The following is a 17,477-nucleotide window of genomic DNA, read 5'->3' on the forward strand; positions in this document are numbered from 1 at the left end:
TAAAAGTACTAAAACCTGGTTTTAGGAACAGGTATCCTTGTGTTTGACTGGCCAGCAGACTGTCTTGACCTAAACCCCACAGAGAATCTACAGGGTAATGTGAGTAGGAAGATGAGACACCAGACCCAATAATACAGAAGAGCTGAAGGCCACTATCAGAGCAACCTGCACTTCATAAGGACCTCAGCAGTGCCACGGACTGATTGCCCTCATGCTACGCCTCACCGTTGCAGTTATTCATGCAAAAGGAACCCCGACCAAGTAATGAGAGCTGTATGTTTACACTTTTCAGCACTCCAACATTTCTGTGTAAGAAATCATTGATTGGTTTAAAGTAATAACCTGCTTTCTTAAAAACATCCCTGTGGCTTACAATATGTCCTCCTGTTTAACAGGATGTAAGTGTGATTAAAAACACATCTTTAACACAATGAAGAACAACCAAGAAAACACATTTCATTTTATGTTTTACTCACATTAAATTACCAAATAATACAAAAAATCAAGCTTTTATTCAGTGATTTAACTTGAAAGGCACAATGAAGCATTCTCTGAAATTAAACTGTAAACAAAGCACACAATCTTCTCTACTTTTTCTCTGCCCCTAACCGTCTCTTTCCTGTCCTTCTTATTAAAGTTGTACTTTACACCTCCATCTTTTTTTTTGTCTGGACATTAAAAAAAAAAAAAAGAGACAATTACAAGTTCTAACCTCATAAGTAGGAGTGACACATGTTTACACAAGTAAATACAAGTACAGTGATGTTCTCTTGAATATATGCATTTTGCCCAGAAATGACCACCAAGTCTAATTGCATTTACTAACATTGATAAAGATGCTGTAGTGGTGTTGATCCCAGAGATTCTTCTCTGTCTCTGCAATCATGTTGGAATTTCACCACAGTAATCCCCATTATTTTAATTACATGAAAAGAAATACACTGAGCCATCATTGACTCTTAATCAATTCCCTTTGGCACTCAGTATCGTCTCTTTCTGATGTCAGCCTAGCCAGTGGAGTGATATGAAAAGTAATTTTTACATGGAAAAATATGATTCATTCTTATTCATACTTTAACTGTAACAATCCCCTCCTTCAAATACTGGATTAATTCTGTTAAAATGCTTACCAGATATGAGGAGAACTAAAACATTTCATACACTCTTATGCTCATATTTAAGTCCATGTATGGTAAAGCTGAAGCTCCATCTACTCAGTCTGAGTGAACAGCTCCTCTTTCAGGCGGTGGTAGCGTCCTCTCCTAGCCATCAGTTCTTCGTGGGTCCCCTCCTCCACCACTTCTCCATTCTCCATGAAGATGATGTGATCGGCTTTCTCCACCGTCTTCAGCTGATGAGCCACAATGAGGACGGTCCGACCGCAAGACAGGACCTCCTGCAGAACCTGAGAAACAGAAACCAACAGTGAAACACAACGTTAACTTAAATCAATTTGTGTGTCTGGATAAACTAAAATAGTTTAGGAGGTGTCAGTGCATAAAAGATCAAAACTACAGCAATAACTGATAAAACTGATACTAGAGTTTCACCTCCTCAAACTTGTCTTTTTTAATCAGATCAACTGTGAATTACTTTCACTACTTATCCATCTCATATTTGTTCTAAAAACTATTATTTAAGTTTTAAGCTCTAAATTCATGGATTGTATGGTTTTAATATTTTGGTATGACCGATGAGAAAAATACCAAATTATTTAAAGTATGATGTATAGGTTGTTTGCAGCCATGTGATCTGTATGATGCACTGATGAGGGGCAGGAGGTGAAAAAACAGGAGGAAAGTTAGATCATTAAAGCCTTCTGCATACACTTAAAATGATCCCATAAAAGGTTCTTTGTTGCAGTTCTTTTAAACATATAGTCTTCCTTATCCACAGTTCAAACCAGATGTTACAATTCTCCTTGGGGTGTCTTTGGTTCTCACAGAAATGTAACAGCAGTCTGCTCTGTTTGTCCACATTCCTGAGTCCAAAAAAAAACCCCACCCACATGACAACAGAGAGGTTGTTTAAGTCTGCATCTATCATCCATACCCTAACCATCCATGTACATGTTATATCATGTATAAGCTAGAGGCTGAAGGAACTTTATCTTCTCTGGTGTGTTATCTTAAAATCAGTGACGTCCTAAAGCGAGGGGGAAATGTTTTTTTTTCTTCAGACTACTGTGGAAAACTCCGCCCTGAGGGGGCCATACCGCAGCTTTAGATTAGAGTTGAGATCAGGTCATACTGTGAGGTAAAGGAACAATGGGAAAGCTTATTTAATATACATATCAGCTCTAAAACTCAAGGAAAAAAAGGCTTTACAAAGACCAGAGGCAGAATCTTTTACATCTAAAGATACATAAGTCATGGACTAATAGATTTTCAAAGGCCTGGTTTTCTTGAAAGGAGATTATTGCTGAGATTTTCTTGTCATGCTTATGGCAGAAATTTACAGGGAAAAAAAGGAGCAGAAAGAGAAGCAGCTTTCACTAGCTTGTTCCTACTGTGATGACTGCTGACGTGTTGTTCATGGATGAACTGGGTTTAAGAGCTGGCTCTTTTACGTGAATGACCAAAGCTGGCTCCTGTTTGGTTAAAAGCAAAGTTGGGTTGTTTACTGACTGTGTGGACTTGATAAACTATCAGCATTTTACTCACAGCATGCTGCATGTTAACGTCCAGCTTGCTGGTGGCCTCGTCCAGTATGATGACCTGAGGGTCTCGAACCAGAGCTCTGACAATGGCGATGGTCTGCCTCTCGCCACCTGCCAGTCTGCTTCCACGTTCCCGTACATCTGTAAAATCAAACAAAAGGCATGTAAATAATTAAACAGCGAACATTACTGAACATCCACATCTTCAGTCAGAAACAAATACTGTCCCTACAGTCACCTCTGCCACACCCTTCGGCTGGTAAAGTTAATATTTACCTGCTTTCCATTCCTGTGTCTATTATAGTTGCACAATGCAGCAGTTTGCCCTAGTTTAACTAAGTTCTTGAGTATTTTTAGTGTCTGTAACAGCACAATTTTTGCTACAGTGTTCATTCGAGCTTGAGTTATTCCCAATTATATGACCAGGTTTATGATTAAAGAAAAGCAGGTATATCATTTGTTTATATCCATTCATTTTTAAGTGAAAATGAAGAAAGAAAGCATATGGCTTCTATATCATACTGAATATTTAAACTACAAATTATCAGAAATGTTTTACAACACCACAGAATAATACTGTCACAAAATATCCAGTTTAACTTGGAATAAATTTACTCTACTTTAGAATGCTTTCTGATAAAATTTTTATTTGAGAGGGATCTTGCCACAGAATGTACATCTCTGATGGCTACTCTCTCACACTGTTCATCTGAGACACCATCAATTCAGAATGGAAATACACACTAAAAGTTTCAAAATAAAATCATATTAAACCTCTGTTTAGAGTTAGGGTAAGAGTTAATGTTTTTTTTTTAAGGTCAATTTTTTGGGCATTTTTGTGCCTTTATTAGATAGAGGAGGACAGGGGACAAGGGGGGGGGGGGATATGCGGCAAAGGGCCCCAGGCCAGACACGAACCCAGGCCGCCCGCGCACATAGGGTGCGCCTCAACCACTCGGCCACCTGCGCCCCGAGACTTAAGGTTTTAATTTAAAGTTAAAAACCTGCTCTGCAAAACCTGATTACAGAAGGTTAAAAAGCCAGATAAACAGTCTGTGCAGAGGAAAAAAGCTCATCCTCCATGAAAACATTTTAACACTGCATGTATAGCTTAAGTAGCTCAGTTAGCAGCATAAACTGCTTAGTTAACACTTAGTTATGTAGCTAAAAGAGCTAGCATAGCTAATGTAGGTAAAACTAAGCACACAAAGCAGCTATGTAAGCTACGTTCTCTATGGAAGCTTTAGCTACTTTTGCTAAAGCTCACATTGCTAAAAGTAACTTAGGTACACTAGCTAATGAGGTAGCGTGTATTATGTTGCTAGAGAAGCTGTTTGCTTTAGGTACATTTGCTAAAGGTCACATTGCTTAAGCTTACTTAGCTTTATTGGCTAATGTAGTAATGTTTATTATCTAGCTAGCATAGCTATGTTAGCTTTAGCTTCATTTCCTAAAGCTCACATTGCTAAAGCTAACTTAGCTACATTGGCTTATTAGACAGCTGAGCTTCCCCTCTTCTCTTATTTATGAAATGTTGCTTGGTCTGAAATGTTTGAATTGTGCTTATTTGATGAATGTAAATTGAATTGAATCATCTCAGACTAATGGTCTGTGAGAGGGGCTGTCAGAGATGCAGCCAGACTGTCTTCTTATTTTGATTCTGAATTATCTGGCCAAGACTCAGCATGTTAATAGAGAATAAAATGGTGCTTAAAACCAAACCTTTTGGTACACCACAAGTGATGGTAGAGGAGGAAATTGAGGAATTACCAGCATTGACCGCAAATGTCTGCTCTAAATGATAAGAATAAAAAAAGTGCAGTGTCCTTGATACAAACCAGATCTTTTAAGATTATTGTCAGCCGTTTTTAGTCTTTGTTATGATCAGATAGGTGAAGACTGTCAGAAAATATGCAGAGCAAGAGTGGGGGAGGACATGCATCGAACAGCGAAAAGGGAAGTTCTATCACTTTTTCAGCCTCTGAGAGAGAAGTAGATGAGGATGTTCACATTTGGTATTTCCTGATACTTGAAAGTTCATTTGACCAGTTGCATTGCTGTGTCCAGCCGTTGAACTCAAACTAAAGTAGAGAAAATATGCCTGCAGACATTACTCAGAGACTGGCGGTCACCCAGAGGCACCTAGTGGACCAACCACAGGACTTGCTGTCAGCAAAGATTTGGTGCATAGTTACAGTTTTAAGGAGGTTCTTGTCTGCTACTTGCATAGGCCTCTGTGAAGGAATCAGCACTACAAAGACAAAAGCACAAGCTACAGCATTCAACACTGAAGTATAATTCTGGCAAATGCATACATCACCAGTGTTTTATGTGCATGAGTTTGCCTGCAATTGTTGGAAATCACAACCAAAAAATCACCAAATACCGGATTTAAAGGTGTTCTATTGCTGGTTGTGGTATCATAGCAGGTCTCTGCATGACATGGATTTTACATGCATCATATCAAAGTTTAAAACCTGTTTTTTTCATAGCCCTACTTGCTTAAAAATAGTAATAACTGAAGTGTATGGTTCTAAATAGACTTCTTTACCTGTGTCGTATCCGTCCTCCAGTTCACTGATAAATGTGTCTGCATTTGCCTTCTCTGCAGCTTCTTTCACCTTCTCTATGCTGCAGTCCTTCAGGCCGTATTCAATGTTGTACCTCAGAGAGCCAGAAAACAGCTCGGGATTCTGGGAAACCAAGGCCACCTAAACAAAGGCAATGAAAACATTCATTTCAGTGTAGTTCTGGTTAACATTGTTGGATTTCTGGAGTATAGATGCTTTAGTTGTGCATAGTTGTGCAGACTTTGATATTTGTATTTCCATTTTCTTTATCTTCTTAATTTTCTGAAACAGCTGCACCTTTATTTACTTATTCTGGAACATTTTGTGTTGTCCTGTGTTAGTGCTGCATTAATGAAGTTTGTCTCACTCTATGACTGTTCACATTAAAAGCCTGCCCATGAAAAATTTAGATGGGGGATGTTTAACAGTTTTTGCTATTTTACTTATTTCTGGTGTTATTTCTTTCTTTATAATTTTTTCTTCATGATTCACGGCGCTGACTGTACCTTCTGATGGAAGTACTTGTGTTCATAATGGTGCAGCGGTTTTCCGTCCAGAAGGATCTCTCCCTCCTGAGGCTCGTACAGCCGCTTCAGGAGACTCACACAGGACGTCTTTCCACTTCCAGACGGACCGACTAAAGCGGTCATCTTTCCAGGCTGCAGCTTCAGCGAAACCGACTGCACAGATCACATTTTAATGAATTAAGAGTTAAAATCAATCCAAACACCTCAACAGAACATGGTTTGAAACTATTATCCTGTTACCTTCAGAGAGGGTTCACCCTGAGAATCTGATGGATACGTGAAGGTGACATCTTTGAAAACGATTCCTCCCTCCAGATTCTCTGGAGCTAACTCTCCGGCCTTCTTACATTTTGGTTGTCTGTCCAGGTAGCTGAAGACTTTGTCGATGACTCCGACTGTAGACGCCGTTTCTCCAAGAGAGTACATAATCTCCTGTTAAAAAATACAGAACAGAATCTCCGTCAACAAGCATGATACATCAATTTAATTTCTTCTTATTTCATTTTACACACCTCTTTTATTTCAATCAAGGTTAATTTGTAATCATCTAATATTTCAATCTACCTTACAAATTACCAACTTTATAATAAATGTTTTTTTTAATCAGTTCAATGAATTATTGTAACCATCAGCCTATTTGCTATTTCATTTGAACTGATCATGAGAAACTGTAACAATGGCATTTTACTTCACAGTTTGTGAGAGTTGGGCAGAGAGTGGCCCCTGGAGAGGGGTTTCTGGAAGTCTGAGTTAGCCTGTGAGCTGTGATTCAATCACAGATGGAGGAATCTGAGAGTCAAACTCCATGAGAAGACACTCTGGAGGGGATTAAATCACAGAATTCATCTTGATAGTAAAGGATTTGATTGATTACTTCTACTTTTACTAGTCTTTCTCACAGAATTATCTGTACTTCTACGTAAGTAGAGAATATGAGGACCTTTGCCGTCTCTGTCAGTTTGATATTACATTGAAGATTTTAATGGTAAAATAGGGAAGGTTACCTGTGGGTGGGATTCTGTGGTTGTGTTTTGTAAAAATCTGACTGCATGGCAGCTTGCATTTTATTTACATTTGTAAAACTAACACTAACACACACAAACTGACTGGGACCCCTGCACATGTCAGACCGTTTAAATATGACTCACCCTTAAATTGTACAACATCGGCTTCTGATACAACAGAAAGGTCACAAGACCACCAATGCTAAGTCGACCTGATGAGATAAGAGTCCGAGCCTCGACCAACATCAAAACTTTAATCCCCAGACTCAGCATCTAAATGTAAAAAGAACACAGAGAGAGAGAGAGAAATAACTCACGTCAGATTCAACATCGACAACCATCACAGAAAATCTTAAAATCATGCCAAAGTTTTCTAATATTACTGAAGAAGCAAATATGGCCACGAGTGTGCACTAAAGTCCTCCTACCCTCCGTATGAGGCTGTAGAGTGATCCATAGTTCCTTGACCGAGTATTCACAGCAGACAGTTGCCCTACAGCTGTGTTGTATCTTCTCAGTTCTTCTTTTTCTGCCCTGAAGCTTCGGACCGTGTGAATCTTACTGATTATCTGGGATGCCAGGTCCCTGTTCTGAGCGTGACATTCCTGGATCTGTTCCTTCAGCTCCTGTTTAAAGAAAAACACAGATTTATTTAAAGTATAGGACAGATGCTGATCACTGTAACACCTAACATCATTCCCAAAGCCTAATGCATCTGATTTTTCAAAAAAGATCCAAAAATCTCATATTGAAGTCAATTTTGACAGCAGGCTAGTTTTATTCTCCAACTCCTGAGATTAAACAGCTGGCACTGTGTTCATGCATTAAACACACCAAATCATCATCTTGATGTCAGTAGAGAAATGCTCAATTCTAGCTCTGCAGTGCCCCCACTGGTGAATGACAGCATCATTTTCACTTTTTCTGTAACCTATAGCGAGGAACTCAGTGTTAAAGAAAGAAATTCTAGTCCGTACCCCGTTCTCCTAAAAATCATTTGGTCATTCCAATTATACTGTATTCATTCCTTTTTTCCTGTTTTTGAGACTTCAGTCCACTTACCCGGGAATAATCTGAGTATTTTTTCTGCAAGACGGCCAGCAGGGGCATCTCGATGCAGGTGAGCACAGCGAGCTCCCAGGACAGCTCCATCATCACGTAGAGCATGAGGCAAAATTTGACGGAGCTGCGGACCAGGGCGTTGGCGTTCAGTGCCACAGTGCGACCCATCCGGTCCACGTCAGAGTGTAGGCGGGAGGAGAGACGGCCTGGAAGACCGAGACTGAGAGCATCAACAGGAAGCTGATCGATTCATTTTTTTAGTTTTTGATGCAGGTGATGGGGGAAGATCTATTCAGTCACAGCTGGTTTGAAGTTCCTTTCCACGATTGCATTGATCAGCAACAGGTTGTTTATCTTTTTTAAACTATTTATAGTCTGCGTTGCTCTTCTGGTAAATGAAGACCCCTTTAACACAGTCAGACCACTTACATTAAAACAACACAAATATTTGGACACTTCATGTGTTTCTCACAGCTCTCTATAGTGAAGGCAACCACTTTCACAACACACGTTCTGATCGTTACCACCTCTCCTGCAAGGGGTCATTTTTGACAATTGTCTTTAGCATTTTTTTTAACTAATTAACTTTTTTATTATTCAAATAAAAACAGAAAGATAAATATACCATGGATTTGGAATAGCATGTTCAATTTAACCCTTTGGATAAATGTGATTAATTCAACTCACTATGGTTCTGTAGTTTGCTTTCTGAAAAGAAAATCTACTTAGAAAAAATTAAATCTCAAGTTTTGACCCTTCAAAATCCCTAAAAAGCTTTGTTATGATGCAGTGTGTAATAGCATATGTAGTGTCTACTGTGGCGTGTCTTACCTGGCTTATTAGCGACAAAGAAGTGCACTTCCTGCTTCAGGAGAGTGTTAAACAGAAGATGCTGCAGTCGTTTATTCAGCCTGGCCAGAGCGCATTTAAACATGCCTCCTCTTGAACCAGAGAACAGAGCGCTGTGAGGATAAAGACAACAAAATAATCAATTATTTAACTACAGAAATTCATGAAACGGATGTGGTATGCTAACCAAGAAAACCGTTTCTTTAAATTTATTTTTGAGTTTTAACCCCTTAAACTTCTGCATTTTTTAAAAACTATTCAGTCATTTATGAAAGTACTGTTCATAGGAGCCATCCACCACCAGGAAGCTCAGATTCTCAGGATTCTGACCATTTAAACCAGGGGTGTCAAACTCAATCACAGCAGGGGCCGGATTCTGGACTCAGGACTAACCTGAGGGCCTAACAGCATCACCTTTTTTAACAATAAACTGTTGACCTTGTTTCACTTGTAATAAAATATGAAAAAAAAAAAACCTTTGGACTGATGATTAACGATTTTGACATTCAAAAAGTAAAAAAGATAAGTTTAAAGTCTCACAATCTGAGAAAAGTAAATTTATTAGTTCAAAAAGGTCAAAACATTAAATTGAAAAATAATGTTTTTTAATTGCAAATATGTTAGAAAGAAGTCAAAATCATGAGTTTAAAAGGTCAAAATATGAAATAAAATTTGTAATCATGAAATTAAAAGTCATAATATGATTCAAAATTCTAACTGTGAGTCTAAAGGTCAAACTATGGGATTATGAAGTCAAAGTTTGGAGTTGAAAATATGAGGTAAAATACAAAATCACTGGTTAAAAAGGTCAAAACATCACTTAAAAATTAGAATTATGAATCTTAAAGCTCAAAATATTACATGAGAAGCCAAAATTATGAGTTGAAATGCTCACAGTATGAAATTAAAAGTCAAAATCCTAAGTTTGAGTCCTTATTGTGAGATGCTAAATTGAAAATGTGAAATTAAAACACAAATACATTTCTTTTCCCACATTCCTGACTTCTCATCTAAATATTTTTACTCTTTACTTTTTTAGATTTTGTGACTTGACAAGGATATCTTAAATCATCCAGGAAAAATTGACATTTTTATGCTTGAGGAAATCTGCAGACCTCATACATATGGGCCAGTTATAACAGAAATATAAGATCATCTTGTGGGCCGGATTAAACTGTTCCACAGGCCGGATTTGGACCCCGGGCCATGAGTTTGACACCTGTGATTTAAACCAACCCAGGATGAAAGCAACACAGCAAGGGTGCAGGTTTAGCTTGGTGGGTGGAGCAGGCGCCCATATGCAGATAGTCCTCGGCGCACTGGTTGCGGGTCTCAGCGCTGTTCGGTGTACGACTCTTGGTGACAAACATTTTTGACAATTTTTTACCCAGATTTCTAGGGGGTTTAATGCTTTTATATTAAAGAAAGGAAAGTGGATGGTTAGAAACATGCCCTCACATTGAAGATGTCATTAGAGTGCACAAACAAAACCAATTAGCGACTTAGCACCCCTGAAAAGATTTTATTTTGGTGTGAAAATTACCTTCCAAGGGAGAAAAGTACCAGCTGTCCGATGGTGTAATAGAAGCTGCTCTGCAGTGTTGATTCTCTGAGCATGTCGATGACCTTCCCCTGGTACAGAGGGATGTATGTGTCACCTGTGAAAACAGAAACAAAAACAGACAAGGAAAACACAAATTCATCATGTATCTGTGATGTGAGCTTTTGGAGTCTTGTTTACAGTAAAAAATCCTGAGGTAAATATCAGAGTTGTTTAACTTACAGTAGACGGCTAAGATGAGGGAGGTGAAAGCTGCAATCAGATAAAGATAATCTGGTTTAAAGTATTGAAGCACCCTCAGAAGCAGCTGTCTAGAGTTCAGTTCAGTCTTCTTGCTCTTCCCATCATCCCAGAGGCCTTTCTCCCAAACCACACAGGCCAGTAACGAGCACACGGTGCCCAGGAACAGCACGCCAAGATCAGGACACAGTCCGATGAACGGCACAGAGGGAGGAGCCATGAGGACACGCCCGCTTTCGAACACAGGAGAGAGAAAGCAGAGGAGCGCCACAATACGGCGCAGCACGACCGGTGACTTCCCATCAGTCAGAATAGAGGTGAAAACATAAAGAGCAATCCACTTTACAGTCCCAAAGGCCCAAACAGCTGCTAGTCCTCCACAGCTGGGGCACTTCAGCTGCACCAGTCCAATCCAGAACGCCAAACTCAGAAACACATCGAAGAGAAGAATTATCAATCCGCACACTGCTATATCCGTCATTTTTCTTTGTGCGATGGTCACACTGCACAAGCCTGAATCTGATCCTGGAAAGAGTTAGAACTCTGTTAGTATTTCTGCAGATTTTTGCTGATACATCATCAACCCCTATTTCAAAAGCTGGGATGTGTAAAATTTGAATAAAATCAAAGTACAGTGGTTTACAAATCCATTTTGACCTATATGCAATTAAATAGAGCAAAGAGATATTGAATGTCCAAACTGATAAACTTTAATGTTTCTTGGAAACATTCTTTTTGTTTATTAGTCCAAAAAAGTTGGGACAGTTGCATGTTTACCACTGTACATTGCCTTTTCTTCCAACAACACACTGTAACTATCTGAGGACTGAAGACATTAATTCTTAAAGCAAAGAAAGTGGATTTTTTTTACTGTTTGAGTTACAAGCCCTGATACAGACAGCAGCTGCTTGTTTTGTTGTTGTCTACAGAGAACAGCAGCCTGTGTTAAGCTGGGAAAATAAAGTCCATGCAAACTTCATGTAGATTTATTACAGTAGAACTCCATAATATGATAAAAAAAAACAAGATATTACACAATATGACACCATAGAATACAAAACAATATGAATTTGTAACTGAAATTTTGTGTATAGCAGCCTTCAGTTAATTTGAAATATAAGAAATTACTTTCCATAAGAAATATATCAAATATTTGTGGTGCAGTTAATCTCTGAATTTCTTTAGTTAATCATAAATAATTCTGCCTTTTTCAGCACATTTTAAACTCCACTAATTTGCATTCAAAAATCTTTTTTTTCATAATTTGTTTTGTCCCCTACTGACTTAAACAAAGGGTTACTTACCTCCTGTTTGGATATGGGTAGACTGAAGATTATTACATGTACTTAACCACAGAAAAAATAACTTGTTATGACTGAAAAGGAAATAAAGGGGACAGTGTAAAGGTAAATGTTGGCTATCACACAGTGCAGTTGACTTTTGACTTGTCCACTGAGCAGTATGTGAGGTTTTAAAGTGAAATGAGACTTTAAGGAGCATAGGTGGGATTATTCTACATCCCAGCAGCTGCAGAAAGAGACGAACATGGCTTGCCTAAAGTGTGGCTTTACTAAAGAGACAACAAAGGAGGTTGGAAATCAGCAACCGCCACCAGCCAGCTGCAGGTACTTCTGAGCAGTGTTGGGTGATTTTGCTCAACTGGCCACTAGAGCAGATAAACAAGTAGCCTTACCTAACAGAGTGACTTTGTTACAGTAAACGACATAAATCAAACCTTTCTTCTGCTTGTTCTTACTGACTTTATGAGAAAAACTGAGCAAACCTACACCAATGATTATAAACTGGCACCCCTGGGGGCCACATCAGGCCCCTCACATCTTTCCATCCAGCCCCCAGGTCATTTCTAAATCCAGAAAATGTGCAGAGGAGAAGATAGGTTGTGCTACAGCTATTAAAACAACTGAGATTAAATCAGTTTAATCGGGATTGACTTTATGTTTTGTTGTCTCGTTAATCCCCCATTAATCCTGCTGATATTAGCAAACATGATACATGTTAAATACTAACTCTATTCTTGAGTTAAGTTGGTATTTTTTGTGTCAACTTCTGGCTTCTGGTGTTTTTGAAACACATGTTTCTCACTTGGGTTTATTACTCATCACTACAGAGCATATTAGCATCTAACCTAGAGATGGACAACAGGACAGCCCTAAATGTTTGGCTAAAATGTCTCAATCACCCCCCTGTAGCTGGCTGCGTTATAGGAACTGATTTCACTGTTAGAGCCTAAAATCATTTAAATTTGAAAGACAATAAGAATCTTTAAACAAAAATCGGTCAATTTGACCATCTTATTGATTACATTAATTTAATTTATTTGAGAGTTCTGCACTAAAGTGCCTATCAAGGAAATAGTACCTCAAGTTAAAACTAAAACTTACAGTGATGCATCTTTTTTTACTACGGCCCCCGTCAGTAGAACAGCTTACCTGAAGACCCGAGGGCTGCGCCTAATGTTACTGTTTTTAAAAGCTAACTCAAGACTTACCTTTTCAGCCTGGCTTTTACCTGAATTTAATATACTCATCTTATTCTGTTTTAGCTTCAGAATGATCTTTTAGTAGTTTATCCTCTTGTTTTATCATATTTCACCAAGTGTTTAATTTTCTTGTTTGGGCATATTGCCCTAAATAACCTTTTAGAGCTTTTATTCTTATTACAGCACTCTTTTATTTTATTGTAATTTATTTTTATTTAATTAGATGATATTTTATTTTACATTTTAACCTAACCGCCAGTGTTTACTCATTTTAAACCTTTAAGATGGCGTTTCCTCGGCCTGTACTGGGCACAGAAGCTTCCTGTTCTTAAAGTGTCTTTTATTTACGATGTATTTGCCAGTATGGATTGCAGGGTGGGTGGGTTAGAGAGTTGTGTGGAGTGGGCTTGGGTCTTTGAGCTCCTTTTATTCATTTGTCTGTTTGTAAAGCACTTTGTGCTACATTGTCTTGTATGAAGTGCTACATAAATAAAGTTTGATTAATTGATTGATTGATGACCCCTGACCTACATGCTAACTGACCAAAAAAACCTGCCTGTGTCAGAGCTGCTGTGGCAGCTGTGTGCTGAGGTTGTTGACTCAGTATCATATGACTGCATTTCTCTACTCAGCTGGCCTGTTTGATAAAGTTGTGTTTGGATCGATGTCTTGCCTCTTGCAGGTCCAAGATAGTTAAACAAGGTCTGAATTTTGGTGCGAGACTGCAGCAATCTTTCACAAAATATTAAATTCTTACAGATCTGACACTCATAATGCAGGAAAGTGCCTATGAATTTACAGTACATCACAACGACGAACTGGAAAAAAACAAGGATTGAAATGAACAACAGTTATGGTCATTTATGCACCAACTCTCTTATTAAACTGCCTATAACCTGAGTGCTAAAACCCTGGTTATTATTATGTTATACCTCACTGAATAACGCTGCTTGGTAAAGATGAAAGCGTCAAATTCCAACCCTGCAAATAAAGCATGCTTTTCCCTGACTTTGGAAATCCCTGATCCACTTTCAGTTTCGTTTTATGTAAATTCTGGAGCTTAAAACATACATATAAAAGAGCTGCATGTCATAGAAGGAGCCCAAAATCTCAATGTTTGCATTTAATGAGCCAAAGCGCCACAAAGGTAGTTTTATCTGAATTTTATGAAGACGTTATAATGAGAAACATATTTCAACTGGTAGCTTGAATAGTAAGCGAACATTTACTCAAAACAAAGGAAAAATAACATGAATACCTCGTGCAGTATTACCAACACAAGCCATTAAACACTGATAACGTTGCGTTAGCCGACTCTCCAGGTAGTTCGTTACCTTTATTTTTACTGTAAACTAGCCAACTGCTGTAACTACCTCAGCATCTTCGTGACATTTTTGCTCCTTTTTGTCCTTGCTGCTGATTAAATATGTAGCAGAATTAACTTGTTACACATTAAAATGACCATAAAGTTCAGTTAATCGAGTAAAACGTGGAAGACTTACCCTGTCCCCCTCCCAGTCCACGGCTAGCTAGCTGCTAACTGCTAAAGTTTGTTTCTGTTTAGTTTCACTTTCAGTTGAGTGACACGTTGTTTTCCTGTGACGTCACCGTAAACGGAAAATAAAGAAATAAGACGCCAAATAGCATTCATTTTCTAAACTCAGTTTGAAAAAATGTATTTTTATTTCCGGTGTTTGTATGACAGTTTTAAACTTTATGCTTCCGCGTTTCCTCTGACAGTTAACGGTTGCCTGTAATTCCGCATTGAAGCCACTAGATGGCGCCAGACGACATCTAAGTTTAAAAGGAGCTTCTGAGCGACAGAAGAAGAATTCACATAAAGGAAGTTTTTTATATTCAAAGAGAGATTATTATCCCTTATCCCCACAAAAAAACTTAACGAACAAGTCTATTTTCATAAACATTTAAATAAAGTGGAATAAAACCGAGGGGCATAGTTTTATTTATGAAAAGGACAACCCAAATTCCAAAAAAGTTGGGGCGCTGTGTATGTAAATAAAAACTGCAAGTGGGATGATTTTCAAATCTCATAAACCTACTTTATGTTCAAAGAGGACATAAACAACATCAGATGTTAAAACTGAGACATTTTGACATTTTATAAAAGTACTTCTTTTTTTTTTTTTACAGCAACACATCCCAAAAAAGTAGGGACAGGGTCATGTTTACCATTGTGTAGCATCCTCTCTTCTTTTAACTACCATCTGAGCCCCCTGACCAAAAGTGAGGAGACCAGTTGCTGGTGTTTTGAGAGGACTGTTGTCTCATTCTTGCCTGAGGTAGGATTCTAGCTGCTCACCAGTCTTGGGGTTTCTTTGCCAGATTTTTCATTTTATGATACTCCAAATGGTTTCTATTGGTAAAGGTCCGTACTGCAGGCAGACCAGTTCAGCACCCAGACTTTTATTCTGTGAAGCAATCCTGCTGTGATGCAGTATGTAGTTTAGCATTTTCTTGCTGAAATATACAAGGCCTTTCCTGAAAGAGATGATGTCTGGATGGGAGCATATGTTGCTCTTAAACATCTATCTGCTTTTCACCAACAAAAGTGCTTTTCCAGATGCTTAAGTTGCCCACTAATACAACCCGGTACCATCAGAGATACAAGCTTTAGAACTGTGCACTGATAAACTGAATGGTCTCTCTCTTAGTCTAAAGGACAGGGCGTGCATGGTTTTCAAAAGGAATTTCAAAGTTTGATTCATCTGACCACAGATCAGTTTTCCCATTTGCCTCGGCCCATTCTAAATGAACTTTGGCCCAGAGAAGATGATGGCGTTTCTGGATCGTGTTCACATATGGCTTCTTCTTTGCATGATACAGCTTTAAATGTCATTTGTTCATGGTGAACTGTGTTGACAGACTTGACTTCATCATGCCCGATGCCTGATCTTAATACAGTGCTCCTGAGACCCAAAGATAACCAGCATCCAGTATTGACCTTTGGCCTTGTTCCTTGCTCACAGAGATTTCTCCACATTCTCTGAATAGTTTGATGATATTATGCACGGTAGATGGTGGAATAAAAAAAGTCTTTGCAATATTATATTTAGGAAGATTTTTCTAAAATCATTCCACATTTTTTGATGCACTTTTTCAGATTGGTGAGCCTCTGCCCATCTTCACTTCTGAGAGACTCTGCCTCTCTAAAATGCTCCTTTTATACCCAGTCATGTTACTGACCTGTTACAAAGCTCCTCCAGTTCTTCATAAGTATCACCTGCTTTTGGAGCCTTTTGTTTCTCTGTGCCTGTTTTTTAGATGTGTTCAAAATGGGCTAATATGTTCGTGATCTAATGTGAAAAATATTGGTTTATGGGATTAGAAAATCATTGCATTTTTGTATTTATATAGATTTTACACAGCGCCCCAACTTTTTTGGAATTGTGGCTGTAAACTTAACAATCATTACCTCTGATATATGATGCAGAGTACCATATTTTAGGTTGCCAAGTATAGTTTGCCAGAAAACCTTTTTTTTTTTTATCATGGATAAAAAAACGAAGAAAAAAAAAACAAGGCTTTCTGTTAACCTGAGTAAAATAAAACGAGTGACTGTAATATCAGGTTACATTAGTTTTGCATCATTTCCTGATATTAATCCGCCCTTTTATCCTGGTATCTTCACTCCTGCTGTACCGGTTTTTATGTTGATACTCTGTGAGTACTAAAAACATTCATGCAAACACACACACACAACCAGAAAATATCTTTGATATATTCAAACCTTTATTTTCCCCTGATCATTACATATAAATACAGTTTCTATAATAAAGTTAAATTTGGCCCAAAAGCAAGTCAAGCCTCAAATATTTCTAATAAATCCTCTCATAGCAGAGAAGCCTCCTGTAACACTTCTATTTAATGCAACACACCCTTAACCTGAAATGTGTACTTAATTATTCAGTCACATAAAATATCTTTGTTCAAACTTGTGCAGGTGGAGTGATCATCTTGCCGTTTATTATCAAAAGATAAATCTGCCATATTAAACCTGTGATTAAATTAAAATCAGACTCCTCCAGACCCTTCACATGATCTCCTGGTGAAATGTGCTCAAACTGTCGACAGGAAATCAAGTGTTGATATTATTTTCTATGTTGCTGTAGAAATACACCAGTTCTTTGAGAAGGCACTGTTCCAGTAAGGAGTGAAAACATGCTTAGAGCAAAAACATGATTTCTGCTTGTATGTATCAGTTTGGATGACAGTTTCTGCCTTTGATATTAAATGCACCATCAATGACATAAAGCACAAACACTCCTACACATTAGTGTAACATGATGGCTGTAGCATGCTGCTAAATACCTTTACAAAGAAGATATAGAGGATTAGTTCACCTATTCTGAAGATAATGATGTTAAAATACTCCAAAATGATCATCTTTCTGTTTCTTGTTTTGATATACTTAAGGCTTGCTGTAGTGCGTCTTCAACTTTTTATAATGTGAAAATAAATCTATCAATCATTTATTTTCATTTGTT

General features: G+C 38.1%; 1 protein-coding gene across 3 annotated transcripts; it reads right to left on the reverse strand.

Annotated features, from left to right (window-relative positions):
• Positions 1–583: 583 nt before the first annotated feature.
• Positions 584–14,605, reverse strand: tap2t (transporter associated with antigen processing, subunit type t, teleost specific). 3 transcript variants are annotated; one of them, XM_041815957.1, is made up of 12 exons: positions 14,475–14,605; positions 10,455–10,997; positions 10,215–10,329; positions 8,654–8,784; positions 7,823–8,028; positions 7,189–7,386; positions 6,905–7,033; positions 5,997–6,188; positions 5,736–5,909; positions 5,211–5,370; positions 2,664–2,800; positions 584–1,405 (listed from the first exon to the last, which is right to left on the reverse strand). In XM_041815957.1, the coding sequence occupies exons 2-12, from the start codon at positions 10,951–10,953 to the stop codon at positions 1,211–1,213; spliced, it is 2,136 nt and encodes a 711-aa protein (XP_041671891.1). In that variant the 5' UTR covers positions 10,954–10,997; positions 14,475–14,605; the 3' UTR covers positions 584–1,210. The 3 variants fall into 3 exon arrangements, with proteins under 3 accessions (XP_041671891.1, XP_041671894.1, XP_041671892.1); XM_041815960.1 differs by lacking the exon at positions 584–1,405 and adding an exon at positions 5,046–5,092 and having other exon boundaries at positions 2,668–4,910; XM_041815958.1 differs by lacking the exon at positions 584–1,405 and having other exon boundaries at positions 2,668–5,092.
• Between the last annotated feature and the right edge of the window lie 2,872 nt (positions 14,606–17,477).

The sequence above is a fragment of the Cheilinus undulatus genome, linkage group 20 (genome assembly GCF_018320785.1).
Source record: "Cheilinus undulatus linkage group 20, ASM1832078v1, whole genome shotgun sequence".
Taxonomy (NCBI): domain Eukaryota; kingdom Metazoa; phylum Chordata; class Actinopteri; order Labriformes; family Labridae; genus Cheilinus; species Cheilinus undulatus.